General features: G+C 55.1%; 1 protein-coding gene across 1 annotated transcript in view; it reads right to left on the bottom strand.

The window, feature by feature from the left end:
* Positions 1–529: 529 nt before the first annotated feature.
* The window catches only part of SYNGAP1 (synaptic Ras GTPase activating protein 1), a 27,614-nt gene continuing 4,744 nt past the window's right edge, over positions 530–23,399 (bottom strand). The window contains exons 3-18 of the mRNA XM_004673383.2: positions 19,500–19,591; positions 18,944–19,065; positions 17,002–17,155; positions 16,682–16,780; positions 14,601–15,227; positions 14,330–14,474; positions 13,978–14,122; positions 12,294–12,530; positions 11,949–12,150; positions 11,568–11,746; positions 10,937–10,978; positions 9,475–10,549; positions 8,904–9,077; positions 7,263–7,474; positions 6,087–6,177; positions 530–2,423 (exon numbers count right to left, since the gene is read on the bottom strand). Coding sequence (XP_004673440.1) covers positions 2,292–2,423; positions 6,087–6,177; positions 7,263–7,474; positions 8,904–9,077; positions 9,475–10,549; positions 10,937–10,978; positions 11,568–11,746; positions 11,949–12,150; positions 12,294–12,530; positions 13,978–14,122; positions 14,330–14,474; positions 14,601–15,227; positions 16,682–16,780; positions 17,002–17,155; positions 18,944–19,065; positions 19,500–19,591 — 3,728 coding nt within the window. The 3' untranslated portion in view covers positions 530–2,291. The remainder of the gene's footprint in view (positions 2,424–6,086; positions 6,178–7,262; positions 7,475–8,903; positions 9,078–9,474; positions 10,550–10,936; positions 10,979–11,567; positions 11,747–11,948; positions 12,151–12,293; positions 12,531–13,977; positions 14,123–14,329; positions 14,475–14,600; positions 15,228–16,681; positions 16,781–17,001; positions 17,156–18,943; positions 19,066–19,499; positions 19,592–23,399) is intronic.

The raw sequence follows: 23,399 nt of genomic DNA, 5'->3' as shown, positions 1-23,399 counted from the left end.
GCTGTCGAGGCCAGGGGCGCCCCGCGAGCCAGCGCGGTGGTGCCGGCACCACCTGCTCCCCAGCCAGCGCCGGGAGGGTGCGACTCACGGGCACCTTCTGCGTGTGGCCAGGCTCCGCCCGCGTCTCCTCGCAGCGCCGCCCCCAGCCTGCAGGTGGGCGTGGCTCCTCGCTCTCCTCCCGGGACGCCGAGGCTGGTCAGCGCCAGCCCGGGACGGGACCCAGACTTGCTAAGGAGCCACATTCTTTTCTCCCTTCCGCGCGGGAGCATGTTAACCAGCATTTAAACTAGTTGTTTCAAGTCGGTATTTGGGATCTTTTCAGGTAATGCAGCCTCCCCTTGGCCTCCTTTTAGGTCAGTGGAGCAGTGGCTAGGGGAGCGCGAGACTGCGGAGTTTGGCCAGTGCCGCACCTCTGCGCCCAAACAGAAAACACGATATCCTAGGAGAGTCTCTCCCCAGCGAGCAGAGCCTATCACGCTGTGGTCCCAGCCGAGGAAAATCAGCACGGCAAAAAAAGAACAATCTCCGTTTATTAAACATGAGTTTTCTGTTTCACCACACACTCCAGAAAAAAAGGAAATGGGGCTGGGAGTGGAGAAAACGGGACACTGATGGAGGATTGAGAAGGCTGGGGGTCGGGTGGGGAGGGAGAACGAGAAAACAAAATAAAACAGGTAGGAAGATACTCTCCCTGCCCTTCAGGGTTGTGGGTAGGAGGGAACCGTGGGGTGGACAGGAGGGGGCCAGGAAGCTCTGTACAGAGGGGTTGCCCCCAGCCCACACACACACACCCCGGTTATGTACAGTACAAACCCCAGATAATTACAACAGCCAAAGAAGAGAGGAGGAAAGGGGGTCCCGGGATAGGGCCTGAGGTTGGGAAAGCAAGGAAGGGCACAGGGATAAAATTTCACATATTTACAACTTTTATATAAGTATAAAGTTGGCCCCGGCTGGGTGTATGTGTGTAGGGGGGTGGAACTGAAGGGGAACTGTCCATACAAAAGAAAGAAGGGTGGAGTCTGGGAAGAATCTCAATACCAAACGCAAGAAGGGAGAGGGGGCATGGCTGGGTAGGGGACAGTAGTCAGGGAAGAGGGGGTTCCAAGGAGGGGTTTCTCCCCTCCCATGACCTACCCACCCCAAACCCCATCCATCCTACCTCCCCTATCCCGCCAGAGAGCTATGTACAGAGAAACACCGAAAAAAATCGTGGAGCTGGCGGGAGGGAGGATGGTGGAGGGAGGTTGGGGGTGGAGGGGGGGAGGATGAGAGGGAAGCCCAGCCCTGTCCTACCTCCCCCAGGGAACAGAGTCATGGAAGGGGGCCCCCAACACCCCTCCTCCAACACAGGTCCCCCCACCCTGGGGGAGAGAGACATGGCTTTTCCTAGAGTAAATTCCCCCCTCCCCCTGGGAGTAGAGACCAAGAGAGAGGGGAGGGACAGGAGGGGCTGTGTGTGTCAAGGGGGGCAGATCAACTATCTGTCCTCCCCAACACACGCACCCCCCACACCCTAACCCCTCACCCTAACCTCAATTCCACCCCACCCAACACACTGGGGGAGGGGGGGGCATAAGCCCCCTCACCCCGCTCTGGGACCAGCCAAGAGCAGATCAGGTGTGGGAAGAAGGGGAGACAACTCCCATTCCTCCCTTGCCGCCCCCTCCCTGCCCCGGTGGCCCCTCCACCCCATCTGGGTTCTGGGTGGGGAGGGCATAAAATTTAAGAGTGGTGGGAGGAGAAGGAGTTTGTGCGTGCTGAGCCCCCCCAGACGCTCCTGAGAAATCAAGGGGTAATAGGGCCCCCTCACCTGGGGTCCCCTCCCCATAACAAGGGGGACAGGGGAGGCCAAAATGGGGCGGTGGAGGGGAATTAGATTGTCAGCTCTGGTTACTGCTAAAAAATCACCCTGAAGTTGAAAGTTTGGAGGTGCCACACCCCCAGGGTGGGGGCGAGGGTCTGTCCCCCAGTGCTCAGGGGAACGATGAGGCAGAGGATGGGGATAGCACCCCGGAGTGAAGGGGTCTGCGTGGGGTAGGTGGTGTCCTGGGGCAAGGGTCCCTGGGGGTCACAGGGGGCAGCACCCCAATGGGAAGGTAAAAGGGGCATCTAAGGGTCCCCATTCCCCCGCCTGGAAATGGTGCAGTGGGGGTGGGGGTCAGGTGCCCCCCAAGGAGGCTTTCAGGGAGGCAATCCCGCTGTCCCTCGGTGACGTCCAGTCCTGGTGGTTGGTGCTGTTCCGGGGTGGGGTGTATGGGGAGGGAGAAGAAGGTCTGATGCTGGGCGGGCTAGTGGTCCGCGGTGTTTCGGAACTCGCCGTTCTCGGTGATCTGCAGCCGGGGTGGGGGGGCCAGGCCGTTCCATGGTGGGGCCAGCGTCACACGCGGGTTTGTTGGACCCAAGGGGGGAAGCTGCCTCTCCTGCAAAACACCAAAGAGGAGAGCGCGGACTTATTGAGACGCTTCGCGGGGGCCTGGGTGCCAGCCCCCTAGTATGGCCTCCCCTGTAACCAGCCCTCTCCATGTCCACATGCCACCCCCTCCCCCAGGCCAAGCCCCCACCCCGTCCTCCTGTTTTGTTTCTCACCTGCGGTAGAAGTTACATCTTCTGGGACCAGAGAGAAGAGAACCTCACCCCAGACTCCTATCAGGGGCCTTCAACCCAGGGAGTCACACCAGGAAACCAGTTCAAAAGAAGCAAATTCCAGCCTTACCCCCAACCTAACCCTTCATCCCCGGCCCAGCCCACCCTCCTCTTTGAACCCCCTCCCAGAGCACCCCCAATCCGAGGTAGGAACTTCCTGTTGAGGGAACAAGGGGAGGCAGTACAGCAAAACCTCATTAATCCAAACCCCCATGGATTTGGAATTTTGTCATAATTTGAACAAAAACTGGGCTTGAGTTTTCCTTTATCTATGAAGAAAGGGTGTGCTAAACAAATTAATAGTGAAAATGTGTCTGTAGGAGGGGATATTTAACCTATGCTAGAAAACAGATTTTTCAAAGCTCGCTATTCTTTAACACATGCTCCCTGAGGGCCTTGTGTAGAAAAGCCTTATTCATCGAGTTCTACTTACTGTATATATTTTGAAGACATGCATTTCATTAAATAGACACTGTCATTCAGTTTTGTCACTTATTCAGAGTGGCCATCTTCTCAAATATAACATTCCAAATTAGAGAGGTTTAACTGTACTGGGGGGAAAGGAGGGGGTTCAGGGAAGTGATGTGGGAAGGGAAAGAATTGTGGGAGGGCTGCCTCTCTCATGCTCAGGGCAGGAATGTCTAGAAGCTTCTGTGGAGACACAGCATGCCCCAATCTCTGTGTCCTGGGGAGCAGAAACTGGCTTCATTCCTTCCCACCCCCACATTCCTTTCAATCCCTCTCCCTGGGCTCCCAGTGAGAGGCTGAAGGGTTCCAGACCCTGCTCCTACCCATGGCCCTATCCTGCCTCCTCCTGCTGCTCCTGGGCCAACTTCTGGCTCCTGCCCTCAGCTCTAGCGCCTGTTCCTCTGCTGGAGGAGAAGAGGAAGGCTGCCCACACTACATTCCTAGTGGCTCACTTGGCTTTTTAAAATACAAGCAAAGATTAACTTGTAAATGAACTGGCTGGGTGGCAGAGGGACAAATGCCTGAAAGTGGTTTAGAAAAACTACATTACTACCTGGCCAGCACTTCTGGCCTGGTGATGTAGTGATGTGGTCTCTGAAGGACACAGAACATTCCAAGCAGGGGCTCCCAGGTTGGCCCTGCCTTCTAAGTCAAAGGTTCACCTCTCAGTAGGTCATCAGAGTCCCAGCCTTCAGCAAAGCTGCCCTCTGAGCGTGCTGAGCATCCCTAATGCTTTCCGTGGGGCAGCGAGAGGAAACTGCATATGGCTGGGGATCCTGAGTGTGGCATGAGAGCAGGGGAAGGAAACCTCAGATTCCCTTCCTTCTGCTTGTCTGCTGGCGACAGCACACAGGCATGCCCTCTACACCCCCATGGACCCAAATTTAGAAAGTAGATAAATGAGGGTGCCATTATTCATTTTACAAAAGAATTCACTGCAGGAGTCCTTTAAATGGTGAGGTCCCCTGGTGCCTTTCAGCATCTGTTTACTGATCACTACTTTGACAGAGAGGCTGGGCAGGCAGAGAGTTAAAATTACAGTGTGAGGAGCCACTGCCCACTGCAGATCAACCCCACAGAAAATAAAGCCTCTCAGACATGATGTCAGTAGCTGACAGGTTCTCATTTACTGGCTTTTTAGGTAGAATTATGTGTCCAGCAAGGTCACAGGGTGGCAGGAGAGGGGGAGTGAGTGGCAACAGCAACCCCAGGATGTGAGCTCTGACAAGAATAGAGCTTATTTAACATGCTGTTCCAGCATCTCTGCCTGGGATTCAGCATGGCTCCTGAGCCCAAGAGCTTATCTAGGAAGGTACTTCACTCCACTTCCAACTCTCACCATATGGGTCAGTCCATGTCCTAATGTCTGACCAAGACTCTGGTCTTGCTCCTTTTCTGCCTGCTGCCCTGAACCTTTCTTCCAGGGCCCCTGCAAAGCTCCCTAAGTTACCGCACACTCCTAATCCCCTTCCCATGAGGTTATGCAGCCCAGATGCCTTCTACCTCACAGATGTAAGGGAGGAGGAAGAGAGAAACAGGTGAGGGGTGGAAGGAAGGAAGGGTAGAGAACCAAGGTTAGGATAGGAGGAGGAAACCCCAACCTACCTGCTGCAGCACAGCCCCCATAGCCAGGGTCCCCCAACCCGTCATCACCCCCACCCCTTTAACAAAGCCCACCCCCGAGCGTGTCAACCCCCAAGGACATTCTGGTGAAATGGGGGGTGACAGACATACACTGGAGAGGCAGAGGAAGAGGACTGAGTCAGGAGGAGACTGGGGGTGTGTCCTGTTCGATGGGAATGTGAGCTGGGAGTGTACTGGGCCCTCTAGGGTTCGCTGCTCAGTATTGGCAAGGTGTCACTGAAGAGTTCTGGAGGCAGCAGGAAGTGCTCTCTTTGGGCAGTGCCTTAGGAGATGCATCTGTGCAGGTGTCAGGAGGGAGGGTCTGTGGTGGTTCTCGGGTGTGGAGGGCAGCAGTGAAAGAGGGGAGAGGCTCCAGAGAGTCGAGGGGAGTGGGCTTCACGACCAACCTGCAGTGGTCCGGAGTCACCTCCCCCTGTGTCCTCCGCCCGTGGTCAAAGCGGAACCAGGAGAATTACCTGATGAGGAGCTGCAGGGGGAAAGAGTGGGGTCATGGGGTCAGGAGCCTTGGTGGTGGTGGGGAAGCCTGGTAGTCAGAGCAGAGGAGGAGGAGCATGGGGGGGGGCAGGGAAGTGAGCAGAATTTTGGGAGCGCAAGGGTAAGAGTGCAGGAGGGAGGGCCTACAAGCTGGCTGGTGAGGAGACAGGGAGGCAGGTGTGGGGGCCAGAGGGAGAGAAGGGTCAAAAGAGGCTGTGCTTACACAGTGAGGGGAAGGAGAGGTTACAGGGAGGGAGGACTTCAAGATCTGAAGAGCCAGGAAGAGAAAGCTACGCAGGGGCGGGAGCTGCCGAGGAGTTAGGGAAACCGGGAAGCCAAGGGAAGAGCAGTGAGGGGCAGCCAAGTGCCTGGGGTGTCACCCAGAGCCTTGGGCAACCTGAAGTAGTACTGCCCTGTGCTCCAGTCTAGCCAACTGCAGCTTCTAGCTGTCCTGGCCATGGGCTCAGGGGCAGCTGAACTTCCTGACTTGAGCAGAGCGGGCAAAGGAGGGGTGAGGTCTTCCAGAAACGGGTGAGACCCAGGAACTTTAGAGGCAGAGAGTGAGGTTCTGGTAGAGCTCCTGAGTCGTAGAGGGCAGTGGGAAAGAAAGACCGGGGAGGGGGGTTCTGAAGGCACAAGGGGTGGGCTGACACTGCCAGGAGTGACAAAGGCACAGACGATGGCATGAAGATGGGGGGACTGGGGGCTGTCAACAGCAGCCAGTGGACAAACGGAGGACAACGGGAGAGACAGGTGGTGATGGGGCTAGGGTGGCTGGTGCCATGAGTGCACGAAGGACAGTGGGATGGATGGGGATGGGACACGGAGAAGATAAATGACATTGTAATTTCCACCTGAGCGTCGAGCAGCCTCTTCTTGGGTTCAGGCAGCGGCTCAGCCATGGCGGGGTGGTCCCGGCGCAGCTCCTCCTCCACCAGCATCAGCCTGAAGGGACGGGCTTCAGTGGGGTTAGTGGCGGGCACGGGCTCCCAGCCTGCCTATGGGACTTCTGACCCCAAGGGACCCCCTTAGTTCTCTGGAAAAGGCTCAGGCACCCTCCCCTTCCCTCAAAATCCCTGCATGACCATGTCTAGGGGTCATCAGAAGTCCCTATAAAGGAGAGCTTTGTGTACCCCAAGACCTTGACCACCCAGGCATCCCCAGCCCGCTAGCCTCCCCCTCAGGACAGTGCCCTCCCACAGACCCTGCATGGCTGGAGACCTGGCTTCTGCATCCCCAACTCCACCTCACTGAACCTCGGCCATCTCTAGTGCAGTCCCCGGGGTGCCCTCGCCCAGAGGAGGGGCTCATTATTATTCCCAGCATCTCCTGGCCTTCGATGAAAATTCTCAAGGTGACTTCAATTAAAAGGATGTCAAAATTAATGGATATAAATTAGAACAGTGGTTTGTAAGAAAAGTTTCGTGTTAAGTCGTCATCTTCTAATTAATCTTACCCCAAGACACATTTAGAATAGACCAAAATGGAGCCGGTACTGGTTGGAGTAAGGTATGGGAGTCCCAACCAGTTCTCATGGTAACTGAACCCTTTATAAGACACCTCCTTGGAGCCCAGGACTTGGCCAAATAATTGAAAATGTGCACAGACTACAATGAGGGTCATTCACTTTCTCACAGGATACCTCTCCAGGGCTGGAGAGAGAGGAGATGGTCACAGGCTACTGTGTCTAGGGACCCCTGCTGAGGTTTGGGGTAAACATCACAGGCTGTGTTGAGATGGCCAGGGTGATGGCTGGACAGCAGCAGGCATACTGGACCAGACACACAGTGATGGCTGGACAGCAGCAGGCATATTTTCCAAAGGCTCTAGAAGTTACTCAGTCAGCAGGGGAGGTCAGGATTCAGTGGGGATCGCCAGTGCCCCATCTAGTGATGGGTGAGTGGGGCATCCATGAGACTAGGGTGGTGAGCGCTCTTTGTGGTGTCCAGAGCTTGGGAAGGGAGATGGAGGGGAGCTCTCTGTTCAACTTCAGGCTCTCCCGTACTACCCCTTCCCGGGCCGCCCCTCACCTGCCAATGATGCTCTTGATCTGTGAATCCTTCTCCACCTGCTGCTGCCTTAGCCTTTTCTCACTCTGCTCTAGTCGGGCCTGATACTGCATCAGGATTTTGCTGGTCTGCTCTTCTTGGGATAATAGCCTCCGCTCGTACTCTTCCAGCTTCCGGTTGGACATGTGGAGTCGCTCCTTCAATGAGTGGATCTCCTCCTCATACTCCTTCACCTGCCCGCCGGGCACAAGACCCCGCACTGTGAGGGGCGCCTCACCCCCGTCCACCCAGTCTCCATCCCTGCCTGCCAAGCATAGCGGGTGCATGACAGTCACCCAGCCATCTCTGCTGGCCTCTTTCCTGCCTGGTGATCACACACACTTCAGAAGGCCCGTCCACCGAGCTGAGGTTTCCTCATGGTGGAATATGGTAGGTTCCTATACCCTGAGACACATTTACGAGCCCTCACACATGCATCTGGACACAGAGGTCTCACACAGGAAGCTAGGCAGGTCTTACGCACACCTTAAATGACTGGACCCAGAAATTTAAGTGTAAGGTGACTCGTCAGCCCATACCCAGGCCCCAGAGCACATGGAGTTGGCCCGGGAAGAAAAGGCATTGGCTGGGGAGAAGAGACTGTCTTAGAGATCAGAGCTTAGGGCTTAAAGGGAGGCCCAAGCTGAGAATCCAGGAATGCCTCTGTTGACGGTGACTGTAGTTTGGCTTTGAAGTAGAAGTAGTGTAGTATGGCTTACAATCATTTCCCTAGTTGCTCCCATGTCTTGAGCAGTGCTATCCTATACAGTCGCCATGTACAGCTATCTAGAATTCCTTGACTGTTGTAGCTACAAGTGACCAGTGGCTACGGTATTACAGGTGTTCATTGCTGCAGAAAGTTCTACAGCACAGTTCTAGTCTAGAGCCTTCCTCAATAAATATCTCATTGAATCACAGAATAGGAAAAATTATCTGAGACTACCTTCTGATTCTCCAAGGAGGGTAGGTACATAACCAACATATTCTAGATGCAGAGGTGAGTATTAATTCATTTCTCTCTTACCCTGAGTTGGACTCAGACCTTCTCTATATACAGCCGCACCCTCTTCCTGGGTCCTGGGAGCAATGGCTTACCCAAGGACACCTCTATTAAGTTACACGTTATGTGCCCCAGAGGCCTTGCTGTGTTTTCCTCTGGGCGGAGCCCGAGAGTCTGGATGTCCTTTCTACAGAGAGGGTGATACACATCCCTTTCCAACAGTGGCCTCTCTCCTATGCCCACGGACAGTCACTGGAAAAGCAGGTATCACTAGTAGTCCAACTGCAGTCCCTCTGCCCCTGCCCAGCTGATCTGCTCACACCGCTGGCAAAGAACTTTCCCTTTTTGGGAGCAATCCCAGAAGCCAGGGCATACGTTCTCCCTGGGGAAGACATGCGGATAAACCTACTCTAGACCATGTTTCCCCCCAGGTAGGCTGTGAAATAGGCTTTCAACAGACTGATTGTATCTGGTTTCCCCTAATAGACTGATGGCTTCTTAAGGAGCTGGGGGGCCAGGTCTGTCTTTTCTTTACCACTCAATCCTGGATGTTACTCGAGTGACTAGAGTGACCTGTGTGTAGAGGAAGGGACAGGGGTTGGGGCTTGGAGGGCCAGGCGTACCCTGTCCAGCCGGCTCTCATCCATCGACTTAGAGTACTCCTTGAGTTTGTACTCTTCTCGCTCGATGTGGGCACTTTCGATGTCAGCTGACAGGTGAGGCATATTGGAGACCCAGGCCACTGTCCGTTCAGAGGCTGGCATTGTGGGGTTCAGCGTGGATGGTGTCTGTGAATGCTGGGATAAGGCAAGATGGAACAAACAGAGAAAGGGAGGGTGGGAACAGGCAGGGTGCATTTAGTGGGAGGGAACGCTGCCAAACATGATGCTAGTCCCCATCCTGCTCTGGCACTGATGACCTTGTGAATGGTGTGTCAGTGATTTTTTGTGGCTCCCCTGTAGGACATGAGCTCCATGGGAGCAGGGATTTTTGTCTACTGTGCATTGCCACGTCCATAATGCTCAGGACAGCACACGGCAGTGCTGTCTCCAGTGCATTAAATGCTCTACGTGTTTCATGAATGAAAGGAGGTAAGACAATTTTAACTTCCAACCACAGACTGTTCTATGCCCACCTCCCCAACTCTTCTTCCCTCCCAGGGCCTCACCCATCTGGCCTCTCACCCTCACCTACCTGCTTAGTGATGGAGGGCTTGAGCCCCCCACCCCCTCCGCCACCGCTGCCCCCGCTGCCCCCAATGCTGCCCTCCTTGCTGAGGCTCTGTTGCCGTGGACGGGCAGGGCCGTAACTCGGTTCCGGTGACTGCAATAGATTCCCGCTGGATGGCCGGGGTTTCTGGGCGGCGCTGACCGTCAACTGCTGAGACTTGCCCCTCTGCAACGGAGGTGGCTGGCCCCCACCACCCCCACCACTACCCCCACCACCACTCCCACCTCCGGGCCCAGAGGGAGCAGGCCTCTGGGGACCAATGGTGATCTGGGGAGGGGACAGCATGTGCTGCAGGTTGTCCTGGAGTGAGAGCTGCCGACGGGTGAAGTCAGTGCCAGAGGGTCCAAACTCATCACTATAGCTGTGGCTGTGAAGGATGGAAGCGGCGGGGGGCTTGGGGACCCCTGAAGAGAGGTCTTCACTCTTGCTATAGCCATGGAATGGGGCAAAGGTGTCCCCGGGGGGCTCTCCACCTCGGTGGTGGTGGTGGTGGTGATGGTGGTGATGGGAGGAGGGTGGGCCGTGGCCAGCGCCCCCTCCGTGGCCCCCTGGGGGTCCTGGCCCATCAGCAGCCATATGGAAGAGAGGGTTCTGGAAGGAGAGGGGTATACGCAGCTGCTGGGCAGGGACACCGTCCGTGGTGACGCCCATCTGGCTGAGGCGCATGCCAGCCGCTGTGATGGACGAACCACTCCCCTGGGAGAGGCGCCCAGGGGGTGCAGGCCGCAGCCCCAAGGCTGCTGTCAGGGAGGCCTGGCTTGAGTGCAGCAGGTCCCCAACAGCTGCCAGGTTGGACACACTGCTGCTGTTCAGGCGGCCACCGGGCCCGTCACCCTGCAGATCTAGCATGGAGACACTTTTGTTGACACTCAGCATCTTCTGCTCCGGCTCTGTGATGTCCGAGCTGCTCGTGCAGTATGCTGGCGAGGAACGGGCCAAGGGTGGCCGGCTTACATAGAACAGGTCTTTCCCTCCACCAGGGGGTGGTGGGGGTGGCTTTTCCTTGGTTGGGGAAGGGAGGCGAGCCATGTCCATAGAGCTGTCAGAAGGGAAGGGGGCACACGAATGGGAGGTCAGGCCAAGGTTTCTGGCAAGTGAGTCTGCTAAGGTCCAGCACAGGCCTTGGGGTGGAAGGTGGGACCCACAGGGAAGGGCTGAGAGCTGGCGGTGGCAGCTCTGGAAAGGGCAGGTAGGATGGGAGGGGATATGCTGGGGAAAGGAAAACACAAGCCCCCTCCAGGAAGGGAGTGAGGCCCAGAGGAAGGGAGGTAGGGGCAGCAAAAGGAGGGAAGAGGGGCAGGTCTGGGCAGATATGGAGGAAATGAGGGTGCATGGAGGAGAAGAGGAGGAAGGTGAAGGCCACTGGAGTGGGAGGTGGGAGCAGACAGGAGAGGAGCTGAGGGCGGGGGAGGGGAAAGCCCCTCACCTGTTGAGGCCTCGAGCCATGAAGGACTGAAGGTCGATGGAGCTGGAGAGAGATGGAAAGAGGGGCGAGCACAGACAGAGAGAAGGAGAGAGGTGGGCAAAGGCATGGACGAATGGAAGCAGGCGGGAGTGGTGGAATGGGTACAGCGTCGTGGGGGTGGAGACACAGGCAGAGGGATAGCGGGGAGGTCATCAAAACAGTGAGCGGCAGTGAGGCACGGTGCCCCTGGAGGTACAGGGTTACTCCTCTCCTCCTGGATGGTGGGGAGGCCTATGAGGGCCTGCTCAGGGATGGGGCACTGCTTATTTACCAACCAGTACAGAGAGATTGGAATGTTTTAATACCGCCTGGTTGATCCAACATGTACTGGCCGAGCTCAGTTCTGGGAGGGGCACAGGCAGGCAGAGGGATGAGGCAGAGCCTACAGCAGACCCCTAGGCTTGCAGGCCAGAGCCGCAGAAGCCCCTGCACTTGTCCTGTGGCTCTCAGTTTCTTGCTGGCTTTAGCTTTAAAGGACTCTCAGTCTAACAGCATGGACTATACCGGGCTCCTTAGCACTTTCGCTAAGAACCTGCCCCTTTTTCCTTTCTTTCTAGCCCTAGAGGGATGCACATGAGCCCACGGTGCTCACCTGTTGAGGTCCCGCATCATGTAGCCCTGCATCTCAGCCGATGGGCCCCGAAGCACCACTGGCTGAGGCCGGGGCCGCTCACTCTGACGGCTTGGCTGCCTTTGGATGTTGGGGTTCCTCAGAGCTGTACTGATGTCGTTGAGAAGGCGGGGCAATGGACCCAGCTTCAGGAGAGCTTCCTGAAAGAGTGAGGCTGTTACCTAGAGACTAAATTCCCAGCTTTCAGAGGGCCTCAGAGGGAGCAAGTAGAGGGTGTCTGAACTGGGGGAGAAGTGGTGACACAGCTGGGAACAAGAAGGGAAAAAACTGCAGGGGCTGGTCAGTCATGCCACAGGAGCTTCTGATGACATCTGGGGATATGGCAAAGGGGCATTTGCTGACCTTGCTGAGCTGGGGCAGCACCTCCCAGAGGAGGGCATGCAATGTGGAGAGTTCTCGGCCCAAGTCAATGTAACCCTCAAAGCTACTGCTGTTGGTCAACGTGTCCAGGTTAGAGATCTCGTACAGGAACTGCTGCATGGAACCCCACTCCAGCTCCAGAAATTCATTCATGAATCCCAGAAAGTCCTCCTTTGAGGTAAACCTGGTCAAGGCATCCAGAAGGCAGAGGTCACATACACAAAAGGCCTCACACCCAACCCTGTGGCAGGGTCTCTGGGGACTCAGGAAACCCTTCTCAACCACCCCCAGCTTGTCCTCCCCCGCCCAGCCTGAGGCTTCCCTCACTTGGAAAAGTTGGCCAGGTTCTGGATGACCTTGGCGATGAGGGTGAGGGTTCGTGAGGTCTGCTCATCTGGGTACTCCTGCATGAGCCCAAAGAGACTGGGCGACATAATGGCTGGGCAGAGGAAGCGCAGGAAGAGCGAGGCACTGATCAGCCTGTCAGCGATGTCCTCCCTACCCCGCTCTGCACATCGTAGCCGCCAAGATGCAAACACCTCCTTCAGCTCCCTCGGGAACACGCTGGGGGGAAGGGGTGGGGAGACAGAGAGAGAGAGAAAGAAAGAGAGAGACCGGGACTGAGCCCCAGAGACCCTCAGCTTCCAGGGAACATGCTGAGGGGGGTGGTAGGAGGTGAAGGTGTGGAAACAGGTGAGAGAGACAGGGAGGGAGGGACTGCAGGAGGAAGACGGGAGGCTGCTAGAAGAAGAGGGCTATGACAGAGGGCCAGACAGATCAGGGAGAGAGAAATGGAGGGGAGAGAAGGTGAGGGGAGAGAGACACGTGGGAGAAAGACAGAGGGGTGTGTGAGAGAGGCAAGGAGAGGAGGAGAAGAAAAACAGACACCAGGGAGAGACAGAGATGGGAGAGAGATGGAGGGTCACTTGAGTTACAGGGAGCTCGGACCCCCCAACTCTTCTGGATTCCAGGGAAATGGGGATGGAGGTGCCCAGGCATGATCCCCAGTCCCTAGAATGGCTCAGATGTCACTCCCCATTCCCTGTTCCATGTCAATGTCCCATTGGCACCTTAAACTCTGGCTCTGTAGAGCGGAGCTCACCATCGCCCCCACACCTCCACTGGCTCCTCCTGACTTCCCTGGTTCTGTCAGTAAGGCCACAAGTCTCCCAAACTCATGCATCATCTCAGACTCCCTGTAGACACACCCCCTCCTTTACAATCAGTTGACAACTCCTGCAGGTCCTTTTCTCAGCAGTCCTTACAGCAGCCTCTCCTACTTTTCCTGCCACCATCCAGACTCCTGAATCTGACTTCCACGCATGTCCCATTACAGTAGCCCATCCCCCCACCCCAAACCTGGGTTTCACTCTCCCTGCTCAAGTCACCCCCTCCCTGCTCTACTTAGGGGTTAATCTCTCAATCATGACCCTTCTCAGCACCAGTAACATTCCTACCATTAAACTCCTTAACCTGCTCATGGAGGCCTCGCAGATTCTAACTCCAACTAGTCCGTCTCGACATCATCTACCCCTCTCCATCACGAGCCATGAGCTCCATTAAGCCTATTCTAACTACGGCCCCGGGTGTCATGACTGTGTGCATGTCCCTGTCCGACAGACTCCTTTGCCCACAACAGCCACATAGCATAACCTGACCCCAGACTTCAAAGCCCAGCCCAGTGGGTGCCTCATCCACAAAGCCTACTATGACCTCAACCAAAGCTGTCTGCTTTGACCTTATACTGAATTAGGAGAAAGGGGAAAGGGGCATACTTGGTTCATAACATAGGCTGCAACTGTTCCACGGTTTTCTGTGTACCTAACTTGTCCCTATTCTTTCCGGTGGAGGCCCTCTGAGGACAGTGCTCCAGGCCCCAATCCTGTCTATCTGCTCCATAATGCTGCCCATAATTGGTACTCAGTCCTCTTTGAGGATGGACAGATGGATGAACAGATGAACACACGACTCCCCCAACCCCAGCCCCCCAACCCAGCGTTCCCAGTCTCACCAATGGGAGTTGACCACCTTGCACAGGGCCAACTCACAGCACATTCGCAGGTTGGCCTGGTGTTCTGCCAGACTGGATGCTGTGCACTTGATGGGGTCCACCTCACAGTTCTCCTCAGACTCATACAGAGCACGGATGAACTCCCCTGGGGTGGGGTACAAGAGTGGGTGGTCACTCTTCAAGGGCAGGGACAGGGGCTGCCTGAGTGGAGGGAATCTTGGAAATGGGTAGTTGGAGGCAGGAGTCAGTATGAAGCCGAGAAAGGGTGGACTTGGGTCTAGAGTGGCGGGGTGTGGGGTTAGGGTGGGCATCAGGCGGGTCTGGGAAGAAGAGGACCTGAGGTGGGCCATACCAATGGCATCTTTGAGGTATTTCTGACCAATCAGTCTCATGTACTCTTCTATGGCTTTAGTGGCGAGCGTGTTCTCGCGGAATATGAGGTGCTCACGTTCCATGAAGCGGTCGACCTCCGACATGGCCATGTCTGAAAGGAAGTCCTGGGACCCAGGAAAATCCAAGGGTCAGTTTCTGTACAAGTCAAGCTCATGAAGTGTCCTAGCCTCACTGACTCTCCCCAGGAAGTACCCTCCCAAGTGAACTTTTCCTGAGGCGACAGTGCTCACCTTGGCCTTGCCTGTGCTTTGCAGGATATGAACCAGTGCACTGGCAACCTCCTCCTTGCCCTTGACATTCAGGGCGGGCTCCAAGACTGCACACAGCATCCGATAGTGGTTGGTGACATACTCTGCAAACTCCTTATACAGCTCCATGGGCAGGATACTCATTGTCTGGTAACGTGCTTTCAGCCGCACAGCTGGGCAGCCTCCTTTGCCCTTGCCCCCTGAACCACCCCCCGAACCCCCTCCCCCACCGGAGCCCCCCATCCCCCCAGAGCCCCCACTTCCTGTTGGCAGGGTTACAGGGTACCACTGCTCTGTGAAGTGGCGTCCAGCCAGGGTGGCCACAGGCACAGTCACCAGGCCGACATAGCCCGCCTTATCCTTCTTGCGCTTTTTGTCTGAGTCACGATATAGGTGCAGCCGCAGGGCACGGACAGCTGGCAGGTTGTTAAACTCGAAGTGTTCACCCCAGAAGACAGTGTCCCCTGAGGCTGACCGGGGTTTGGAGGTGGTACGTGCATACAGCATGTCATCCAGGCAGAGCTCACAGTAGTACCGCTTCTTGGGGGGCAGCTCCCGGGCCTCTATGATCCACAGCTTCAACACGTTGTCCACCCGGCGGCTGTTGTCCTGGCGTGGTGGGGTGGGCACAGTGGATAAAGGTGAAGGGACAGAGAGGCAGACACCAAAAGGAGAGACAGTGACATGGTGAGAGACGCTCTATGAGATAGCAGTCTTTGGGCCGAGGATGTCTGCACTGGATTGAGTAGTGCCTTCCCCTGTCCCCCTCCAAATTCACATCTATTCAGAGCCTGTGAATGTGATTTATTTGGAAATAAGGTCCTTGCAGATGTAATCATATTAAGAGAGAGTCCACAGTGGAGAAAAGAAGGCCCTAAATCCAACGACTGCTCTCTACATGGAGCGGGAGATCTGGGGATCAGAGACACAGATGCCTATGTGAGGTAGAAGTGAAACTGGACAGATGCAGCTATAGGTCAAGGAATGCCACAGATCGCTGGCTTTCACCAGAAGCTATGAAGAGGCAAGGAAAGACTAGAGCTTCAGAAGTAGCAAAGCCAACACCCTGATTTTGGACTTCTATTCTCCTGATCTGTCAACAAACACATAGGTTGTCTGAATGACCTGATTTGTGGTGATTTGTTACAGCAGCCCTAGGAAACTAACACAGAAGGGCAGCTCACACCCCAGACAGAGAGTCGGTCCTGGGAGAGATTTTAAATGCTAGAACAAAACAACAAAAATATCAAGGGGAGGACTGGGGAATCCCTCAAAGATAATCAGAATTGAAGAGAAAAAAAAATACAACTGCCTAAGATGGGATGTGAGAGCTAAATTATTAGTGCAAACAGAGCCTGGAGTATACAGTTGACCCCAAGCTCATGGTGAGCTTCAGGTGATGATGCAGCATGCTGAAAGGAGGAGCCTGTCTGGACTCTGTGTGGTCAGCGGGACTGCATCCAACATCTTGGGCTACTTCTTTAGGGAGGACATTGATAAAGAAGAGTTCCCCAGAGGGGAATCACCAGGTCTGCGAATTTAGTAGAAACTGGAATGCAGAGACTAGCTGACAGTACTGGAAGCATTTCTCCTGAGAAGTAGAAGACTTGGCATGGAACAGATTCAGAGAAGGTCTGAGCCACAGGGACCTTAGAGATGATCTAGTCCAACTCCATGACCACCAGTTTCACAGAGGAAGTCAAGGGTGAGAGACGTGGCTATCTGACAACTCTGTTCTACAGAAACACTATAAGCAGTGGCTGGGCCACCACCTGTCAAGAGCTGAAACTTTCTTGCAGCAGGAAAGATGGACCAGGACTCCCAGGGCCCTATCAACTGTCTATGTTATCTACGGTAGAGACAATCATAAGAAAGAAAGCAAGAAAGAAAGGGGAAAGAAACTGGGGACTCAAGAGAAAAATGGAAGTGCCCTCCTGCTCACTCAGGTTCTCTCCTCACCCAAACCTCCCCTCTTCCAGTTCACAGTCCTCCCCATGTCCGTACATCCCCAGCTTCCCCTCAATGTTTGCCTTGCCCATGCATGTCCCCTTTACTTCTAATACCTTGTTAGGTTTTACTGCTCGTTGTAGATTCTCGATCCATTTGTCCCTTTCCGCCGCAGAACGACAGGCAAAACATTTTGTTCCTGATGATGTTGTTACCTAAAGAGGGGTGTGGAGTTGAGAAGAGGCTCTAGGACCAGAGGAAATGAGGTGACTCTTAAGGACCAGAGACTCCACCATTTCCTCTTCCACCCCGGTCCTCTTATCCTCCTTTCCACAAGGTATGGAGGTTTCTGATTCCTTTAAATCCTGACCAGTGCCACATTCTACAAAACTTTCTGCCCTTACCCTCCATCACCCCTGCCCACTAGACCTAGTACCTCAAAACAGAATTCTTGGCCCAGGATGGAACTGTGCACTGGCTTGATAATGGAATCTTCATCCAAGTTGAGCTCCAAGGCCTCAGCCGCACTGCTAGGACTCAGCAAGGACTCATGAGAGTGCGACTCCTTAAAGCTCTGCATCAGCCGGGCCCTGGCAGGTGGAAGGTTCAGAAGGGATCAGGGCCCCCCACTTTTCTTACACACCCAGGGCTCTGCATCATCACTCTGGCTCTAGAATGGAAACCTGGGGAAAGGGTCTCCTGAACCCCCCTCCCAGCCAGAAACAGACACAAAGAAACCCAGCCTACCCTGGAAAGGGACATAAGGGATGTGAGAGAAACCAGAATCCTGTAAGAAGCACCATTCCTGGTCCCAGTTCACATCTAAGGGGTTGTCTGGACGGGGAAACTCTTAGAAATACCTCCACCCTGAGGTGGACCATGACGGGAGGGGGGGGGAAATGGGCCTGGAACATTTCTAGGTGGGGTTCCTAGGTGGATCCCAAAACCAGAACTTCAATAAAGGGAGGAGTTCAGAAGTAAAAAGCCAAAAGTACAAAAAAGGTAAGGTATTCTCTGGGCCAGCCTTACAGCTAGTGCCTAAAAAACACTTAATGACTGAAAGAATGAATGAAGTAAGCAGAAAAGTTTTAGCAGAATCTGAGAAGAGTGAGTAAAAATCATTAGAAATAATAATAAAAAAAAGCTGTGGGCAGGAAAGAATGATAATGAAGGCAGGAGACTAAAAATGGGGTCTGGGGAAGACTGCAGGTGGCGATAGGGGGGTAAAGGTGTGTGCAGAAAGGGTGGGAGAAGATGAGGAGGGGCCACAGGAGAGATGGACTTGGGAAGAGAAAGCGGTTAAGGACAAACACGGAAATCACGCAGGAGCGCAGAGACCAAGGCTTCGGAGAGCGATGGAGGCTGGAGCATAGGATGGGGGTGCTGGGGTAGTGAGCCAGAGGTTTGGAGATGGCTAGGGGATGGAGAGTAGAGCAGTAGGAAAGCGGGAGGGGGAGCTCGGGTGTGGGAGCCTCCATGAAGCTATTTATAGCAGCCCCGTCATTCGGGCTCCGTTGCCGTCAGCGCGACGCTCCCCCGGCCCCCCGCCCCCGCGGCCAGGAATACCATGCCCTCACCCCCCGCTGGCCCCAAATCCAGCTCGGAGACAAGGGGGGGGGGGCTGGGGAAGGTGTGACTCACCTATCCCAGCCTCCCTACCTGCCCAATCCTGGGGGCGGCCAGACATAGGGGAAAGGAATCAACCAGGGAAGTGATTGGAAGGGGGAGGGGGGGGCTCCGCGAAGGACCCCCAGAAGCAGCCTATAGAAGATCAGAGATCTCCTAGAAACCCGGCCTTGGAGACCCTGGCCCTCTCTGAAGGTTTCTTCCTCAGGCTTCAGTCCATGGATTAACCCTGAAGCCCCCCTTCCCGTTCTGTCAACCTGTCTACCTGCCCCAGCCTCCCCTCTCTCTTACCTGCTCTTTGCTGTGCCCTCCTTCACCCATCAATACCCACCAGCCCCTGCCAACCTGCTGCCTTTGGACCTAGATCACCCTTTCACCTGCAGCACATTGTGCCTCTCTACCAGCCTACCACCCCTTCCCCAAATTCTTTAAAATTTTCCCCCTAGCCTTCATCACTCTTCTACTCTTCTGCCCAGCTCCTTTAATACTGAGCTGGTGCCCATCCTGATGCCAGCCTGAAGAGTCCCTCCTTGGCTTCACCTTCGCTCCTTTCCTGCCTCTATCCTCCCCCTGCTTCCTCTTCTCAGTTCTGTTCACGGCCCCTGAAGCCTTCAACCTCCACATTCAGATAATCGCCATCCCTCCCCATCTCACTCCAGAGCCCACCGCCCCCATACTCATACCCCCGCCCCCATACTCATACCCCCGTGCAACTTCTCTGCCCTCCCCCCACCACCCCCCAGCCCCTGTACCGGTCATGGTCAGCACTTCGGAAGCGAGGCAGGATCTGGCGAAAGCTACTGGTCCGGTCAAGTTTGGGTTGTGACTTTGTGCGTTTGATGGAGCTTTTTAGCCTCCGGCTCAGGAAGCCTTGCTGGGGGTGGGGTGGGGGGTGGGGAGAGGGGTGGGTTAGGGCAAGGTTAATTCTACCTCCTCACCCCTCAGGGGTAAGGAATCCCTGAAAGAAGGTGGGCTTGAGGAAAGGGTGGTCTCCAGAGGTAAGGGGGGACAGGAGCCCTGCTACCAGTTTGTCTTCCTTTGCTCCCACGGGTGCGAGTGCACACACAAACACACACACCAGCTTGGAGAAGGTGGGAGGGCTGGTCTGAGAAGCAGGGGGGCAGAGCCAAGAAGGGGGAAACCAAAGAGGTGGGGAGACATACACACACACATTCTCACATACACTCTCACACTCTTTCTCATTGCTCCCCCTCCTGCCCCCATTCTCAGAATCCTGGGACGCCAGCTGGGGCTAGAGGGGAGGAGACCCAGCTGAGCCACATCTGGCTGGCGCCAGCCTTCACTCACCGAGGGCCGGAAGGGCGCAGCGGGGGCGGCCTCCATGCTGTACTGCTTCCCCCCTGGGACGCTCTTCCTCCTCGAGCGACCCAAGTGGTATTCTGGAGGGGAGGAAAAGGGCCAGAAGGGAAGTTGGGAAGGGGTCACTGTCAGACCAGGTGTCCACCCTGGGCCCAGCACATTTGCCCACCTCCCTCTGCCCCTTAGCTCCAGCCTCACCTACCCCCCGGAAAGCAGCAGGAAGAGCAGCGGCGGCTGAGAGGCTGGCGTTGGGAAGGAGGGGGCAAGGAACCTGAGCCGGAGCCCCCCGAGGGGGACGGGGTAGGAGGCCTTAGGCCCATGACTGAGGCTGGCAGTCAGCAAAGGCTCATGGCTGAACTGGTCAGTGAAACCCCAGTAATAAAGGATGCCAAAGATCCAAAGAAGTTAGCCCCTCGATGCCCACCCCCCCAGGAAGAAGCTAGGGAAGCTGGGGGAGGAACTTGGGTAAAAGGTCATTGCCCAAAGGCCAGCTCCCCTCTTTGCTCAGCTGGGCACATCTTCCACCTGCTCCCCCCCACCTGGAACTCTGTCCCTCTGGAGGGCCCAGGCTGCCTCCCATGACCCCCTCCCTGGGCTGGAGGGGTAAGTTTTGGAAGGGACCAGTGAGGAGTGACTGGGAAAGAATCCTGGGGACAGAAATTCAAGGAAGGGACAGATGGGGGGGAGGGGAGATAAAGGACCCGCTCCACGTGCTCCGCAGTGGCAGGAACTCAGCAGGGAGGGGGGATAAGGGAAGAATGCAGGGGAGTGGGCTGGGAGTGGGGAGGATGGGCAGTGGAGGTTGGGGGAACTCCCAAGTGAGGGCAGGGAGAGGAGGAGGAGGGGAGGTGAATGCGGATGAAGCTGGGACTGCCAAGTCTAAAGTGATGGCAGCTCCGAGGAAGGAAGCTGAGTCTCTGCTGCCAGGGAATTTAGAGGGGCCGAGGGGCTAAGGGAGAATGAAAGTGGGGGGATGCCAAGCTCCGGCTCCTTCTCCAGAATGGCTGCCCAGGCCTGGGCTCCCCCCTCAGCACCACAGTCACCACTGCAGCCAATGGGGGGGCAGGTGCTGCATCAGGGGCGGGGCTATCATCTCCATAGCAACAAGAAGCTACAGGCTGGAGTGGGGGGTGGACCGGAAGAGCTGCCTGTTAACCCTCTCAGCTCCGGAACAAGGAACAGCTCCATTTTTCACTCTCTGCTTCCAGAATTGCAACTCGCCAGCAAATTGCCCTGCAATCAATCCCCAGCTTCTCTTTACTCTAAAACCCAGGTATTAAGAGTTCTGCACACAAAAATGTGGCTCCCCTGAAATATGACACAGGATTCCTTGCCAGTCCCTTAGGAACATGATGTGTAGAGCACAGAAACACACAGTGAGCTGTGGGGTTGGGGAGTACGTTTATGAGAACCGCGATACAAAAATAAATTGGGGCCAAGGTGCTTATGAGACATACAGACAACTGTGGGTACTGGGGTGCTACGGATCCACCTTCTGAGACCCCCTAGGGCCCCAAACTTCATGGGATACATGCTTAGGCACATGTGAACACTGCAACGGAAGAGTACATACTTGGACCCAGACACCCACATAAGAGCTACCTTGGGCAATCACGTGGGCAGCACACTACAGAAATGGATATTTAACCCTGAGATACACACATGGCCCCCACACAAGGGCAGCCAGGTGAACCTCTAACACATGCTTGAGTAGAACACAATCCCTACCAGATCCAAGTATTCCCAGATCCCAAAAACACAAGCATCTTTCACTCACATGAAAAGTCCAACCACATCCACTTTTCTCAGGACAACCGCTTTCCCCCCAGCCCTCCCCTGACCCCAACACAGACGCCATGACCAATACCCGCATAAAGAAAATTCGGGATGGAGGGTGTTCATTATCTTTCTGTTACACACTCAACAATACATCCAAAGGCTTAGACAGCATTTTCCTACTCTCTGCGTTTCCCAGGTATGGCTGCTTCACCTCATTCCAAGGATCCTGCCTTAAGTCATTGTCGTCATATGCAAGTTCTTCTAATAAGACATAAAGTCTAACTTTAAATCCACCAAAATTTTGCTTTGGATCTAAAAAATTAACAGGAGTACGAATTTGCTAATTGCTTCACTTGCTTCTTGGAAGTAATATAACCTTACATGTATTACCAGGAACTAAGAGCCATAAACTCACACATAAGTCACAGGTACACAGAGGCCACATACACAGACAATTACAAAGACTGCCGCAAGGGAAAGAAAAGCAGAAACACATAAGAAAAGGGGGCAGAGTGACAGAAACACAGGACATCCTGTTATTAGTGCTGCATGCAGTGACATGCACAGAAAACAGCACACACCCGTGTGTGCACAGAGCAAACCTGATAAGCACACACCGTGATCCTGAGTCTCCTTGTCCCATCCCCGCACGATGTATACACGCATGCACACACATAACAGCCACCTACACAGGCCCGTAACACAGGCATTGTGCACACACCCACACATGTACACACCCTGTGTACACACACAATCGCACTCACACACACACACAGAGCAAGGGTTTGGACTCCCGCCTCTCCAGCCTCTTTAATTTTGCCATCACCCACAGAATCTCCCCCCTCCCCACCAGCACCCCAAATCCCTAACCTTCCCTTTGGTCTTTCTTCCTTCCTTGTCACACCCAGCTGGTAGTTCTCAAGGGAAGCAGGAGAGGGAGGTTGCCAGAGCAGGATGAGGGACAGAGTGGCACAGAGAGCAGAGAAATGGGGGGGGGGGCAAAACTATGCTGGGGACTGGAGCTTCTTATGACAGTCCCTGTAGTGACAGACCTCCTGAGAGCCAGTCTCCACATGGGCCTGAGTGGACTTCCCACAGCACCTACACCGACCTGGTGCCCTCTTCCATCTTGCCCCTTTCTATTCTCAGAGATCACTGTACCCAAAGGCACAACTCCACTCTCTTCCCCCTCCCCCACCCACAGCTCCTAAGCCCCTTCTTTCCCCATCTTAAGCTCTCTTAGCCTCTCTTTTCTAAATCTGGCTGAACTACTTCTCACATTTGATTCTCCAGTTATCCTTCCTTTCTCTCTAGCTCTCTTACTCCTCTCCAAGCCTCTCTCATTCCTCCTCTCCCCCTTTCTCCTTACTTTTCCTCTTTATTCCACTCTTTCTTTTTCAGCTTCTCTGGCCCCTCTCCCTGGCCAAGCAGGGGTTCACATCTGCTTAGCTCAAAGGTATTCCATACATGATAGGATTCCAAGGAACATTCTTACACACATTTACTCTCTGCCCCCACTTGCACAACACCCACATCCCGACACACCCTGGACACCCATACTGGGACTGACACAGATACCCAGGGTAATGATGGAACACACATGCAAAGACACACACCTGCCACCGGGGACACAAAATCCTGCTCATGCTGCCACATCCCCACACACAGGACAGTGACAGCAGGTGAGCCCCAGGAGGAACATGCATGCTCAAGGGTCAGAGGTGACATGTGTCAGTAGGGACATGGGCTGCCCCACAAGCTGGTCCAGAGCTCCCTGGGGCAGGACCCGGCAGAGAAGACTAAGACAGGACAGCCTTAGTCACGGCTGGCTGCATATGTGTACAGGAGGAACTGGGTCCCTATGTGCACATGGCACTGACACACAGGAGACAAGAGCAGGGACATAGGCACACACGAGGACGCACAGGCTGCCACCTCCTTCGAGGGGCTACAAGGCCACCCCACACCGGCTGCCCCAGCGTGCTCGCCCACGAGGCCGGACCCCGACACCCCCCAACCCTCCCGACCTCCGATGCCCCCCCTCCAGTTACCATAACTCCCCCCACTCGGAAGATGCAGCGAGAACATGCGGAGGGAGCAGCTGCTGCC

The sequence above is a fragment of the Condylura cristata genome, unplaced genomic scaffold (genome assembly GCF_000260355.1).
Source record: "Condylura cristata isolate star-nosed mole 26May11 unplaced genomic scaffold, ConCri1.0 scaffold00001, whole genome shotgun sequence".
NCBI lineage: Eukaryota > Metazoa > Chordata > Mammalia > Eulipotyphla > Talpidae > Condylura > Condylura cristata.
This window is presented reverse-complemented; position numbering and strand designations above follow the sequence as displayed.